Below are 14,670 nucleotides of genomic sequence, written 5' to 3'. Positions count from 1 at the left end.
ACGGCCACGTCAGGATTGGAAGTGCTGCGGTGGCAATACAGACGCGGTGCACTTTATGATGCAGAGCGAGGAATAGACGCCCAGAACCCTCCCCCCGCCACTGCAAGCCGTCGCGTCAGCCTACGGCCTCCAGCTGTAACAAGTCAGCTTGGCTGATGAAACCATCCCAAGTTGCTCTCGACCTCGGACCACCCTTCGACGACGACCCCCGCTCGTCGGACGACTTTGAGGAGATCCCCCACCCTGCTTCACAGAACGCCTACTGGTCTCAGCCGTCCACAACACGCGCCCGTGACGAGGAGCTCCCGCTGCACTACATGTCGGAGGAGAAGGCCCGCAGACGGGTCACCCGCGGCCCTGGTGGCAACGGCGGCGGCGGCTTCGCCGGCCAGGTGTCTGACAAGAGCCTTGACTACGACGCATACGACGACGAGGGCAAGGATGTCTATTCCAAAATGAAGGCCTCCAACCTGGGGCCCATCAGCAGCGGTCGTCCTCGTCGGCCGCCCCCGCCGCCCCCCACTACCATCGTACGTCCCTCCGTTCGTCCATATATGCGCGTTACCGACCGTTTATATGCGCGTCCTGTAGCGCGAGTTCTTCGTACAGAACCTGGAGCATGTCCCGCCGATCATTTACACGCTGCTCTCGTGCTGGACCCGGTTCCACAAGATCGGTAAGGCGGACGTAGTTGTGTGGGACGAGGCACACTTTGGCAAGTTCGGCTCGTACTACCTCAAGCGCGAGTTCTACTTCGACGTGCACCCGCCGCTGGGCAAGATGCTCGTCGGCCTCGCCGGTCTGCTGGCAGGCTACGACGGCTCCTTCGACTTCGCGAGCGGCTCGACATACCCCGACACCGTCCCGTACGTCGCCATGCGGGTCATGCTCGCTACGTTCGGTGTCGCGATGGTACCGCTGGGGTGGTACACCGCGGTCGAGCTGGGCATGAGCCAGATGGCCTGTCACTTGGTTGCGCTCATGGTGCTGTGTGGTGAGTGCCTAAACCCTGTCTATATGCGCGTGCAGAAAACTGAGGGCGTTCCAGACGTCGCGTGGTTGTGCATCTCCCGTTTCATTCTTTTGGACTCTATGCTCCTCTTCTTCACGTTCACTACCGTATTCTGCATGGCCAAGTTCCATAACCAACAATATCGGTGCGTGCCTGTCTGTTCCCCACTGAGACAGCAGGCTGACAATGTCGTGCAGATCCTTCACCTTTGACTGGTGGCTGTGGTTAGCGATGACAGGATGGTCCATTGGCTGCGTCTGCAGGTAAGTAGCAGGCGTTGCCATTAGCTGCGCTTCATTAACGCCCTCCTAGCGTCAAATGGGTCGGTTTCTTCGTCACGTCACTGGTCGGTGCCTACACCATCGAGGACCTTTGGGAGAAGTTCGGCGACCTTAAGATGTCTCTGGTAAGCGTCCGCTGCATAGCCACTTAACGTGTCCATTGACCTAGCCCGACTGCAGCGGGATCAAGTACGGCACTGGGCAGCCCGCATCGCATGCCTCATTGTGCTGCCTTGCTTGATCTACATGGCGTCATTCAAGATGCACTTCCTCATCCTGAATCACTCCGGCCCCGGTGACGCTCAGATGAGCTCGCTCTTCCAGGCGAACCTCGTCGGCAACACTTTCCATGAGAACCCACTGGGTGCGTTTCATTTTCATAGAGCCATAGTGTTACTAATACTTTCTTCCGTGTCAGATGTTGCAATCGGTTCAAAGGTCACTCTGAAGAACATGGGCTGGGGTGGAGGTCTTCTCCACTCGCACGTCCAGACGTACCCTGTCGGCTCCGAGCAACAGCAGGTCACCTGCTACCACTACAAGGACGAGAACAACGACTGGGTGCTCCTCCCGCCCTGGGACCAGGCCCCGTACTCCCCAGAGACGCCCCTTCGCTACCTCAAGGACGGCGATGTTATCCGCCTTCAGCACGCCTCTACGACGCGCAACCTGCACTCGCACCCCATCCCCGCCCCGGTCTCGAAGCTGAACAACGAGGTTTCGTGCTACGGCAACGCGACGGTCGGCGACTACCAGGACTACTGGGTTGTGGAGGTCGTGGACGACATCCACCGTGGACACAAGGCGAAGTTCGAGACCATTCACTCGCTGACAACCCGTCTCCGCTTCAAGCATCACGCGTCAGGCTGCTACCTCCGGGCCGCGAACGCCATCCTTCCCCAGTGGGGCTTCAAGCAGATTGAAGTCAGCTGTGAGAAGGAGAACGACCCGAAGGATGTGCACACCTACTGGAACGTCGAGAGCCACTGGAACGACCGCAGTACGTCTTCCTTCGTTCTACACCTGACACTAGAATTGACGAAACCCCTGTTAGTGCCCGCTGGCGATGTGCGCTTCTACAAGTCGCCATTCCTGCGCGACTTCTGGCACCTCAACGTCGCGATGGCCACCTCCAACAACGCGCTTGTCCCCGACCCGGACAAGGAGGATATCCTCGCCTCGAAGCCCACCGAGTGGCCGTTCCTCCACGTCGGTCTCCGCATGTGCGGTTGGGGCGACCAGCAGACGAAGTACTATCTCGTCGGCACACCCGTCATCTGGTGGGGTGGCACCATCAGCTTGATCCTCGGCGGTGCTGCGGTGCTGGTGTACTTCATGCGCCAGCAGCGCAAGTTCATTGACATGGACCCGAGTGAGTGTCTCGCGAGGATGCGGTAGGAGCGGCGATGCTAACGTCATGTGTAGGGGAATGGGAGCACTTCTTGTACGTGGGCAAGGTGGCTGCCGTCGGCTGGCTGCTGCACTATGGTACGTCTCGTACCCACGGCGTCTTTTCTTTCTAGCTGACATTGATACAGCGCCGTTCATGATCATGGGCCGTGTCACCTACATCCACCACTACGTGGGTCCAACGTTCTCCCTAACCCGAACATCCCTAACTCCGCTTGTCTCTTAGCTCCCGACCCTGTACTTCTCGGTGCTCATGTTCTCGCACCTCACGGACCACTTCATCTTCACCTCCCGCCGTCTCTCCGACCGCACAAAACAGATCGTCTTCGGCGTCATCTCCTTCATCATCGTCGCCACCTTCTGGTGGTTCCGCGGCGTCGCGTGGGGCATCGATGGGCCCATCAACGAGCACTGGGGCCTCAAATGGCGCTCCGTATGTCCCTCTCTCGCGCACCCTCTCGTTGCTCGTACTGAATCTTCCCGGTGCAGAACTGGAACCTATATAATGAGTAATTATCGTATACGCAGCCCTGCACTGGAACCGGTCTCTATAGTCTTGTCTCGCAATGGACGGTGTGAGATATGTATTCCCCGATCCCTTTTCCGCGGAAAAGGATATATCTATAATGAGTTCCCTGGACATGCGGATACGTAGTGTGGATCCTGCCTGACGTCGATGCCATCAGGCGTAAGTTGCGTGTCCCTGCGAGCTCAAACGTGGGCTAGGGTAAATCCGAGAATGTATCACAACAGAAGTACTAGTACTGGCACAGTAACATAAGAGCGGCTGCAGCAATACCGACGACGAACGAAGTAGCTAACTAATTTGTCCTTGTGGGTCCCCACGCGCTCACCCTACGGTAAAACAGCAGATACGCGTGCCGGTCGTCGCGCTCGAATCCGCCGAAGACGTCCTCTGGACGCACGTCCGAAACCAGCTCGTCGTCGATGCGAATCCATGCCGGCCGTGGTCGCTCGGACAATTCACGGTTCGGGTGTAGGACATCGAGAGTGTAATGTCCGCCGGATGCGGAAGGCCCATGATGGTACAGAACTAGCAGGTACCGCTCAGTCTGCGTGCGTGGTTTATGACGAGAGAGCAGGACATACCTCCGAACAACTGGTACTTGACGGGCTGCGCTGTCCTCTTCGGCGGCGCGATGAGATCTAGTGACATCGTCTAGTCAGTTTTTGCACGTTCAGGATCTGAAGCGCAAGTACATACCGGGGCTGATCTCAAGCTCGGGAGAAAACGACACCTGCTTGCCAAGCTTGACCACATCGCGAACATTTGTGTCATACAAGAAGCGCTTCATGTGCAGGATGAGCACAGGGGGTAGCGCCTCGATGAGCACCTGCTGCGTCGCGTCCAGAATCGCTCCCGGTCGCGTTGGGATAGAGATCTGGACAGGCTGCGGCTGCGAGATATGCTGGAGCGCATCCCGGAGCGACTTGACGTTCTCGGGCTGTATGTCCAGCTGGAGCGATCGCCAGTCCTCGATCGTGACAGAGTCGCGCTGGTGCGGCGTGCGCAGGGTCGAGCGGAACTTGCCACCAAATATGCGCGTCACCGGCGAGTCCGTTGATTTTGCCTGTGACAACCAGGTTAGCGAGAAGGACTGTTGATATACGAGGAGGACTTACAGTTCGGGTCGTGACCAGCTTGTTTTTCTTGCCCACTTCCATCCACTCGCCGTCAGGCAGTTGCGGCTCCTCGGGGGCCTTGGCAGGCTCTTTGGGCGACAAAGACTGGGAGATAGACAAAAGTTCTTCCTCTAGGGTGTCCAAGAAGAACCCGAGGAACTCCTCCGCATCCTCCTGATGCCCGCCCTACATTTTAAGGACACAGTTAGCAATACAGACAAGGGTCAGCGAAGAATTGAACTAACGATCATGTTCGCGAACCGCTTCTTCTCCTTCATCGCATCGTACACATACGTCGGGATGAAGCTGTCCAGCTCGTCGAAGATATCTTCCTCACGCTCCTTGCCCTTCGACCTCGAGTCCGCATTGGGGGAAGGCGGGTCTGGGACGAATTCTTTCAAGAACTGGATGGTAGCGTCGACCAGAGGCGTCGCCTTCGAGCCTTCACGCTGCGAACCTACAACGGGGCCAGCCAGGTGCTTCCGTAATTCCGAGAAGAAGCGATGGAAGGGCGGGCAGTAGACGAGGATTTGCAGGACGGCGTTCGCGAAGCACATGTTGCCCGTGTTGACGAGGCCACGAGGACGAATTTTCATGGCAGCCGCGACATTGGCCGAAGAACCGGATGGACCGTTGTTAATCAGATGTAAGAGCTCGTTGCGGTTCGCGGTAGCGACGGAGATGCCTGGTGCCGAAGGAGTACTGCCACCCGAAGCAGCGGGGATCGAGAACCCGACGACGTTCGACACAGGGAGGCGCGGCTTTGACGACGAAGCTGTAGAGTCACCTGAATGCAGAAGGGAGGCCCATGACTTCTTCGGTCCAGGAACGGGCTTCGCAGGAGCGGCTGGGGCGGACGAAGACGCTGCAGGAGCGATAGTCGCTTCGCTAGTAGGCTGAGGCGTCGAAGTTTCCGCAGCGGTGGTAGGCTCCGTAACGGCGGCATTCATGACTGGGAGCTCTGCCTTAGCCTCGACACGCGGGGATACGGGAGACTTAGGCGCCTGACTCGCAGAAGGGGAACCAACGGCCACTGAGATCGATGTCGCACACGAGTACGGGGAGCCAGGTACAGGGGTGTCTGCCGTGGTGGAGCCTGCCGGAGTCGTCTCAGTAGTGGACACCGAGAGAGCTGTTGTAGAATCCGATGAAGCATCCGTAATCTCAGCGGTCGGGACCGAGGGCTGAGGGAGTGTGACTCGTCGGGGCTTCGGAGAAGCTGCGGGAGACGGGAGCTCGAGGGCCTTCTGCGCGACATCCTGGGGCGGATAAGCGTGAGTGGAAATTATGACGCCGGGTGCACGGCCAGGATCTCCAGGACGCCGAGACCAGACAACATAGGACGACACAAAGGTGGAGGACGGTGTGGGACCGGGAGACGGACTCCTCGGAGTCGCGGGCCTTGATACCCTATCCTCTACCTCTTCCAGTGTCTCTGCCGCGACCTCGGGTTCTGGAGACACTGCCTGAGGCTCGGACTCCACGGCGTCGGGTAAGGGCACCGCTAGGGTCTCCTCTGGCTGCTCCTGGACAACAGGCCCCTCGAATTGAGGCGCCTCGAACTGAACCGGGTCGGATACCGGAGGTTCTGGTTGTGGCAATTCTGGCGGGGGTTGAGCTACTTGTAAGAAGCGGGGTACAAATGGCGCGACAGAAGGGGAGGCAATCCGAGGACCGCGAGCTTCGACAACTTGCAACGGCACCGGCTGCATGTGCTGGGGGATCTCAGGCGACATATGCGTCTGGGACATAACCGGAGGCTGATGTTGCAGCGGATGTTGTTGATGTGGTAGTTGCGATATGTGCATTTGCGGGACGTGCTCGGGCGAAACCATTGGAGGCAGCATAGACATCTGCTTTGGCAGCGGCGAGAGTGTTTGACCTGGCCACGTGGGCGGATAGGGTCCGTTGGCCTGAGGATGATGGTAGGGAGAACCATAAGGTACCTGATGCGGATGGGGGTGTGGAGCGAACTTTTGGGGATGGTGGAAAGGACTCGCGGGGGAAACGGGCGGGGGTGACTGTACCGGCATTGCCTGCGGGGGCATATGATGCTGAGGTAAAGGCTGGTAATGATAACTCGGCCCACCACCCCGGTGTGGATTGAATCTACCACGACCAGCACCGTTGATTCTAGGGGAAGCGGGCTGGTGCATAGACGGGTGTCCGTTCATGGGAGGCATCGGGTACGGATAGTATGGCGTCGGACCAGGTGGTGGAGGATACGCATACTGGGGAGGCGGCGGAGGCGGTGGGTGGTGATAGTAGGATGGCCCCGGCTGGGGATGGTATGGTGTATGGGGGCTAGCCATTTCTGCTTACAAGGAAGGTACAACGATCAAGCGAGATGAATATATTTGACCCCACATACACGGCGGAAAACACATACCGGAGAACAACGATCTATAGTGGATCGAAAGGAGATACTATCGCACAGGAAACATACAGTGCGTTTCGGGCTTGCTTACAATGCGACTGGAAGTACGAATGTGTGTCTCGAAGTCGCGTGGGGTGGGCGAGGGTGGTCGGCCGAGGATGGATTGAGGTTTGGTCAAGCTTGGCTTGAGCGAGCGGTGCAGCGCGGTGCCCAAGACGTTTGGCGTGTGCTAGGTGGCAAGAAGAAGGCTTTCCGACCGTGAATACCAGTCTCTTGCGGGGAGATCAACGGCGACGAAGAGGACAGAGACGACGAGGGGACGGCTTGAGAAGACGTCGCCCACATCCCCGCACCCGTGCCACAGCGGAGATCACGCAGAACACACTCCGACAGATAGACGCCGCCCATTATGTGTGTATTTCAACGTCCGCGGTTCTCCATTCCAGTCTCCGCTACAACCTCGTGTACGCATGTAATCACACATTTCGCGCAAGGCTGCAGCTTTACGCAGCTTGTACGTGCTCGTGCACATGGCCGACACTTCGTCTACAGTCAACGACGACCACCCCCTCGCGCTCGAACTTAGCAGTCTACGCGCAGCAGTTTCTCGCTACCAGGTACGTCTCGCGCGCCGTCCGGTCCTACACTGCTCGTCACGCAACGCTCATCGACTGACGCGCAGGCTTCCTTGGCAGCACGAAGCCCATGCCACTTCCCTCAAGCTCCAGCGACACTCTCTCGAAGCCTCGCAGGCGATCGAACATGCGCGCGCATTGGAGCGGGAGAATGCGCGTTTGAAAGAGGAGGCCGCAGTCCTCAGAGCCAACCCAGACACCAGTCCGACCCAAGCTACATTCCAAGTTCCTGAGTTAACCCTCGCGCTTCGGAGACTTTCGGACAAGCTCACATCCGTAGAAGAAGCGCTGCTTGCGAGCACGGAGGAATTGGTCCACGCGCGGAGCCAGCTGGCGAATGGGCATAACGAACTCGAAGCTGCGCGCGCGTTGGCCGCCGATGCCCGTGCGCGCGAAGAAGAGGGCCTTGCTCGCGAACGCGACCTCGCGCGGAAGCTGAAGGCTGCAGAGGAGGAACGGCGCATGTCAGACCTGGTCGTGCAGGAGTACGCCGACCTCGTTCGCAAACTCGATGGGCGGACCAGGATGCCCTCCGATTCATCCTCTACGTCGTCAATCGACCTGCAGCGACCCAACAATGGGTCAACGGCTACTCTCGTTGACAGCCTTGCCGAGGGAAAGTCTGGGCTTCAACGCTTGCTGGAAGAGTTCAACGGTGATAGCGAGCGACTGGAAACAGAGATCACGAAGCTTCAAGGCGACAACGGACAGCTCTACAAAGAACTCGAGGTCGCGCGCCTTGCGGCAGAACACGACCGTTCAGAGCTAGCGAAAATACGGCATGAGCTCGACAAGTATCATGCGGACGATACAACGGCAGCCAAAATGGTGTCTCGTTACATGTTCGTGGCACTATGTATGGTCTCACAGCACCTGTACTAAATACTTGATCACAGGAAGTTCTCTCAGACCTCTACAGACACTCTCCAGAAAGCCATGGACGCGCTCAGGTCGCGACACTCCACTACACTACACACTCTCAACGCGGAGATCGCTCATCTCCAGCACGCATTAGAGCACCAGCGCGCCGAGACCGATCGATTGCGTTCTGCGTTAGACGATCTCACTGAGGACATTGCGCGGGAAGCGTTTGGGCGCCGACGCGAGGTCTCTCTGCGCCTGGCATTCCTTGGACGCGAGGAGAATCTTGCGGAAAGCTTGAGGCGATGGATTCGCAGGGCACGGGAATCACTCGATCGGGCAGCGGGTGGTTCGGACAGCGGTGAACTGGATGCGGATGTGCTCAAAGAAGCGTTCTCGAGGGCAATGCTGGACGCAGAGGGGTTGCTGGAGATGTTGAACAGCCAGCCATTGACGGAAGGCGACAAGAGCCCAAGTGGTTCTGTCGCTAGGCTCATACTTGCGCAAGACACTGTTTCATCCCTGACACACGAACTCCAGGAAGAGACGGTTCGTAGGCTGAGGACCGAGAGGAAACTCGCGCGATTGGAGACTCCCGACCATCCCGAAGATGTTCTCGCGCCGGGAACGAAGCCCTTGGCGCACCCCGTTCCGCATCATGCATCCGCAGGCAAAGCCGAGATATCGCTGCTGGAGCAGAACTCGCCCCCTTCTGCCCTCGACGTGACACCTGCAGGCCCATCACAGGCGGTCGTGGCAGAGGATATCCTCTCTCCGGGGGTTTCTATCGACGAGATTGTCATCGTTCCTTCTCTGGACTCTTCGGAACCTCAGGCTTCCGACCACCTCTCCCATCCTTCACCAAGGACATCCGTGGCCGACGACGAGTCGCATACCGTAGATGCCTTGTCAGATAATACCCAGAGCGACATCCAGGCTCCTGTGCCGACTGCCAGTCATACCTTCCAGTCCTCTGATATCGATGCTGCCGAAACACCTATGGCAGCAGCCCCATCTTCTCCCACCCCCGAGCTCGTCGTGGCGCATTCAGATACATTGCCTGTCTCCTTCCCCTCCGACGCAGAAATCGTGGATGCTACTACAGATCCTGGTTTACCCACACTCGCGCCATCTTTCCCTCACGCCTCTGTAGAGCGGATAAGCAAACCATCAGCTCCTTCGAATGTTACGCCGGAAGCATCCCAGGGGAACTCTCGCGCTGCTGTGCCCATGCCCTTACAGCTAGACGCCACGGATGGTTCGGCCCTCTCGCCGTTACCGTGTTCGCCCGTGTCACCCGCCGTATCAGCGGAGACAAGCAAAGAATCCACACTCCTCGCTAACTTATCGAAGGTCAAACACCGCTACGACAACGTCCAGCGTGGTTTCCGTGACTGTCATCTCGCACTGAAGGAGCTCAAGAAGTCTTTGGCTGAGCTTTCCTCCCCTGCGACGGCGGCATCTGCAGACATGCACACGCTGCTCCGGAAAGCGGTCGAACGCCTCGACGACTACAACGAGGACGCACGGGTGGAGCTCGAGATCCGCATCGCTGACGACGAGCGCGTCTCAAGCGGCTACGAGGCGCTACTGTCCATCCCGGGTGCGTTGGCGCACGCCGACGGCTCGGAGAACGTCAACTCGAGCGAGATGCTGAGGGAGGTCGCTGCGTTCGTCAACGGCACGGACCGCGCCGTCGAGAAAGCGACGCAGTCGTTCACGCAGAAGCTGGATGACCTCGAGCACGACATCGCCTCTATCAAGCGGACGCTGCATGAGCTCGCGCTCTCGTCCTCCGAGGAGTCGTCGCTCTCTGCCACCTCACCGTCATCGCGGCCGTCCGCATCGCCGAAATGGGCCGGCTGGGCACCCAGCTTCCTCAGTCCCCCACGCTCGACAAGCCCCGCGCCCACCTTCGGGTCAGTCATGACCTCTCCACGGCTGCGCCATTCCTCATCGTTCACCCGCCCGCGCGAGTCGCCCGTGGACTCCCCCACGGACCCACTCGCCAACCTTGGCTTGCGGATCGCCGTGCCTGTACCCGTGCGTAGTCTAACGTATGGCGGCTTGAGCCCCGGATCGGGTGGCCCCCAGCGGGCGGGGCCAAGGCAGCGGACGACGTCAGGGATGTTCATGTTGGGCTTGGGCATGCGGAGCACGTCGTTCGGGTCGGGCATGGGTGTACACGCGGGCACGAGCGCGAGCGCGTCCAAGACCTCGTTGGCGACCCCTAGTGGGAGCCCGAGCTTGAGGAGGTTGGCAACGGCGGTTAGCCCAAAGGACGAGGAGAGTAGTGAAGAGGAGGATGGAGAGAGAAAGGATGGCATCGATTCCGACGTCGAGTGAGAACAAGTACGGATGTAACACCTAATGGGAGCTAGCTAGAATGGAAGAAGACGCTTTATAACGCTACGCGTCGTGAAGCACACCCTGCCACGAGGATCGGTGAATGATTAATGGACGAGCTAGTGATAGGTCTTGCAACCAGGGGCATGCATTGAATTCGAATACATTGGCAGATGGCACACATAAACTAGCGGAACTACCGTACTAATAACGAGGCAAAAAATTGAGCAGGAGGGGACAAACTAGGCTTCAGAGTGATTCCATTCATGGACGCTATGTAGCGGTCAGAAATGGTCGCTGTGTGATTGAAATAAGGTATAGGCACACTGCCTGACGTCTGTCCCTGTAATTGAATTGCCGGACGTATGCTGCAGTATCAGAGACTGCTGGTTACGGAGTAAGCGACGGATCACGCTACTAAGTACTTCGTTGACGGGATTCACGGATGGTAGTACGCTGTGCGTAAGTTGAAGCCTATAGTGTTTCGTAGACTCACTCATCGCCAGCAGGAGATTCGAGGTATCTCGTGCCTATGATAGTACTTTGGTTGCGCGTACTAGTATGTGATTGTGGAATTGCCTATCACGTAGTGGTCAATCAAAACATTTGACTGGTGCGCATATCGACGACGCGCTGAACGGTTAAACCTGTTCTTGAGGTTAGCTATAAGTCAGGCCTATAAGCAAAGTTTTGGTGAAATGAAGGACTCACGGAGAATCGGGGGGATGCTTCCGCAACCTGAAAAGTGGCGTCAATGCAGCGTTACTCGAGCGCATTGTAATCCACATAGTGCCGGTGGGACTGCGTCATACATATACTTCTTACGGCGCGAACTTCCACCTCTGGCGTGAACTTGGATGCCAGGCAGGAAGAGGCAATTAGTACCTAGGATGCCATGCCACATCAGTGTGTGGCATGCGCAGTCCGAGCGGTCCGTAGACCCAACGTCGTACTAGCTTGGTCGTAGCGCGTTTCCAGATCTTCACCCCCAATGGTCGTTCGACCCCTAGGTCTCCGTTAAACCTGTAAAATTGTGCAAGAACAGGCATGAATAATGTTGCACGCACTGAGCACAACCAAATGTAAAGGAGGCAGTCATATAGTAGTTGGACCGGCGCGCCCGGTGCCTGACGCGACTGCGTGAGTCGCGAACGTCGGGGGCGACTCCTAGGCTGGCGGCTCCGCTTGCTCTTGTCCATCACCATCGATCCCCTTCGACTGCAGCTGCACTCTCCTTTGTTTTCATATGGCTCTGCGTCTTCATGTCACTCGATACGATGCGCTTATCCTACGCAGTTGGTGTCTTTGGCGCATAGGGCTCCACCACAATACGCGACGGGCTTGCACTTCAACGCTTCCTGCTGCGTCGCACGAAACATCCGGACTCTAGCTCCTCGCCTGCTTTCATCGCCCCCCCAGGGTCCTGGTTGTACGTCAATCTCTGGGCAGCTAGTCTCTTGTCGCAGGTTCTACCCGCTGGGGCGAGGCGATCGGTTGTGCCCTACACCCATTGCCCATGCATACCGGGGCTCGCACGAGCCTCACCAAGTTGCATGCCACTGCAATGTGCGATGCATCAGCAGCAGTAAAGGTACGTGCTTAAACCATTTTCGAGGATGCTCAACCACCGCAATTGCGTTGGTTGAGCATCTCGAGCTCACCATCTGTATTTATCTCAGTTTTCCGTCCTCGTCCTCGTCTGCGTCTTTCGTTCTTTTGTGATTGGTTTCCGGATTAGATCGCATTGGTTATTGCTGCATGGAATCACCGAGATGAGTACTAGTGCTTCCTTCTTTTCTTGATTGCACAGACCTGTATTTTCGAGGCGTGCAGTCAGCTAAAGGCTGTTCCTGCATGCTCGTGAGGCTTTGCCCTGGGTCCCGCCTTCCTTCTTGTTCAGTGTGTAGGCATACTTCTCGACAGTAGCCGCACTCCTCGCTTTGCTTCATAGCTTACTCACATTGTTGGGGGCTGACATGAGCATGTGTCGCTGTGTTTCATAACCTGCAGCTAAAGGCTGTATGCCTCTATATCGAGGAATATTCTTGGTTACGAAGTCCCCGATAGCGTGTTGTGGTAGTCGTTTACGTGTACGGGTTGTGTACCGATTGGTCGCGGTGATGATGGACACAGGTTGGATTGGGCTGCACTGGAGAACGAGGAAGCCTCGAGTTCCCATGGCGGAGCTTTACGAGGGTCGTGCAGGTTATCATATCTAGAAGTAGCTGCTGTGGCAGACGCAGCCGTGTTGCACCTGTTGAGGGCGCAGGTGACGCCGTGCCTACTCGCTGGAGGCGAGACGTGCAAGACGATGTGCGCCGTAGGGCGTGTTATCGCAAAACATAGCATCGCGGCCTCGGATGTAGTTTCCTACAGGCACAGTACGAAAGCAGAAATCGTACATGCCCGACCGAGACACGTCCCTAGTCATCTCGCCCCGTTTTGTCGAGGTTACCAAAACCAGCACCGCTAGGGCGGTGATATAAAGCGCGGACACTTTCCCACCGGCTTTTTCATACTCTACCTCTTGCCCTCAACATCCCGGCGATCGTGCATCGAGGGCACCGAGAACATTCACTCTTTTGCCTAGCTTGTGAACGTCGACGCCTGCCACTATCGCCCCCATCCGCGCCGTAGGCCCACCCTCATTCTTTACCTCCCCGTACACCATGCACTCGCCGTCAGAGGAGCACCAAGATGTCTACCATTATCAATACAAGCCCTCTCCCCACTCTTTCCAGCCCTTCGTGTTCCCGTGTGACCGACAATTCCCTATCTATGCCCATTGTAACTCTCAACGCAAGCGCAAAACACCTCGCCTTCGCTGTAACACCACCCATCCCATGCCCATTCCTCCCCAGCGGGATCTCATGGTGAGTATACTTTCCATCAACACTACGGGCATACCATGGGTTCGAGGCTCTGACGGTCGTCGTTGCCAGCAAACCGTCGACCACCGCTACGCGGAAAGCGAGCGGCCGGCGCGGTCAAGTTTTGCATTGGTACGTCTGTAATACCGGACGGCACGCGTCCATTTGCTGACCCTGCATCGTGATATGAAGTCCGACATCTTCGAGAGCGATGAAGAAGACGTGGAGATCGAGATATCGCCCGTGCTCCCCTCCACCCCCAACACCGCCAATTCCGTCTCGACCAGCAAAAGCGCCAGGATACGCATGAAGTCCCTCTTCACGGTGAGCCGCGGCCCTTCTCCGGTGATATGCCTCGCTTCTGACATGCCGCGCAGGGTGTTGCATACTCCGTGAAGGCGACTTGGGACCGCGCGCGTTCCTCGAGGAAGTAATTACTGGGATGGCTGTGGAGTGTTCATTGAAGGCCGATCTCGATACGTAACCCGAAAGTATACCTGTACTTTTTCTTGCCTTATTGTCTACGTTATGTACAGTAGTCCTGTGTCTCTGGCTACGTCCGCAACTCCGTTAATACACAACCGTTTCGTGCTTCACCTGTGCGTCGCAAGGATGGTGATCCTGTTGAACGAGCGGCAACGCGTCGCGTCTAGCTCGCGGTAGCGCCGTAAACCAAATAGGGCAGTCCACCTTTTCCGACGACGCTCGCAGGCGCTTCTCTACACACCATGTCTCTCGTGCAGGCCGTCCGACAGCAGCTACGCCTCAACGCCTTCTGGGCTCCTCGCCGCTGCCTCGCGTCCCAGAGCGCACCAGCCGCAGCCCCAGTGCAGCCAGCAAGCGGCAATGCGCCATCAAAAACCGAGCACCGTACGTCCAACCCTCCGCCCCCGCCTGTACTCGCACGTCTGCTTACGCGCTCCTCCTGTAGCGGCGCTCGCACAGTCGTGTTGCACGGAGAACACGGTGCTCGTTGGGGTGAACTACCTCAAGGGCCAGCCGGAGGTGCTCGCGCTCGCGGACGACGCGTACCCGCCCTGGCTCTGGACACTCCTCCAGCCGAAGCACATCCCCGACGACGGCCCTGGCGGCATTGGCGAGAAGATCCGTCTACGCAAGGCGAATCGGCAGCAGATACGGGATTCGAACTTCATGAAGACGCAGTGAGGGATGCGGGCTAGTTGGTCGGTCAGGCGGTCGGGTTCGCTGGTGAGTGTCCTTGCATTGTACTAGG

The 14,670-nt window shown here is 57.7% G+C and overlaps 4 protein-coding genes across 4 annotated transcripts; all 4 read left to right on the top strand.

Annotated features, from left to right (window-relative positions):
- The first annotated feature begins 100 nt into the window (after positions 1-100).
- Positions 101-6,308, top strand: TRAVEDRAFT_145780 (glycosyltransferase family 39 protein). The gene is made up of 16 exons (XM_008038559.1): positions 101-530; positions 592-994; positions 1,049-1,157; positions 1,210-1,275; positions 1,325-1,418; positions 1,474-1,657; positions 1,712-2,293; positions 2,348-2,665; positions 2,719-2,781; positions 2,832-2,875; positions 2,930-3,136; positions 3,193-3,757; positions 3,814-3,870; positions 3,929-4,295; positions 4,348-4,533; positions 4,593-6,308. The coding sequence occupies exons 1-12, from the start codon at positions 156-158 to the stop codon at positions 3,214-3,216; spliced, it is 2,469 nt and encodes an 822-aa protein (XP_008036750.1). The 5' UTR covers positions 101-155; the 3' UTR covers positions 3,217-3,757; positions 3,814-3,870; positions 3,929-4,295; positions 4,348-4,533; positions 4,593-6,308.
- Positions 6,309-7,254: 946 nt separating this feature from the next.
- TRAVEDRAFT_119887 (uncharacterized protein) lies at positions 7,255-10,566 on the top strand (the record flags this gene model as incomplete). Its single annotated transcript, XM_008038558.1, has 3 exons — positions 7,255-7,341; positions 7,420-8,201; positions 8,256-10,566. The coding sequence occupies 3 exons, from the start codon at positions 7,255-7,257 to the stop codon at positions 10,564-10,566; spliced, it is 3,180 nt and encodes a 1,059-aa protein (XP_008036749.1).
- Positions 10,567-13,235: 2,669 nt separating this feature from the next.
- Positions 13,236-13,870, top strand: TRAVEDRAFT_45656 (uncharacterized protein; the record flags this gene model as incomplete). Its single annotated transcript, XM_008038099.1, has 4 exons — positions 13,236-13,439; positions 13,509-13,568; positions 13,629-13,760; positions 13,814-13,870. The coding sequence occupies 4 exons, from the start codon at positions 13,236-13,238 to the stop codon at positions 13,868-13,870; spliced, it is 453 nt and encodes a 150-aa protein (XP_008036290.1).
- Positions 13,871-14,164: 294 nt separating this feature from the next.
- TRAVEDRAFT_45655 (uncharacterized protein) lies at positions 14,165-14,603 on the top strand (the record flags this gene model as incomplete). Its single annotated transcript, XM_008038098.1, has 2 exons — positions 14,165-14,306; positions 14,368-14,603. The coding sequence occupies 2 exons, from the start codon at positions 14,165-14,167 to the stop codon at positions 14,601-14,603; spliced, it is 378 nt and encodes a 125-aa protein (XP_008036289.1).
- Positions 14,604-14,670: the final 67 nt, after the last annotated feature.

The sequence above is a fragment of the Trametes versicolor genome (genome assembly GCF_000271585.1).
Source record: "Trametes versicolor FP-101664 SS1 unplaced genomic scaffold TRAVEscaffold_4, whole genome shotgun sequence".
NCBI lineage: Eukaryota > Fungi > Basidiomycota > Agaricomycetes > Polyporales > Polyporaceae > Trametes > Trametes versicolor.
Note: the sequence above shows the minus strand (reverse complement) of the source record. Positions and strands in the feature narration are given on the sequence as shown.

What these genes read in the sequence shown, in the direction of transcription:
- TRAVEDRAFT_145780 (XM_008038559.1), top strand. Translation starts at nt 156, where the DNA reads ATGAAACCATCCCAAGTTGCTCTCGACCTCGGACCACCCTTCGACGAC. An exon ending in TCACCTACATCCACCACTAC is followed by an intron (nt 2,876 to 2,929) that starts GTGGGTCCAACG and finishes CTTGTCTCTTAG; the next exon opens with CTCCCGACCCTGTACTTCTC. An exon ending in GGGGCCTCAAATGGCGCTCC is followed by an intron (nt 3,137 to 3,192) that starts GTATGTCCCTCT and finishes TTCCCGGTGCAG; the next exon opens with AACTGGAACCTATATAATGA.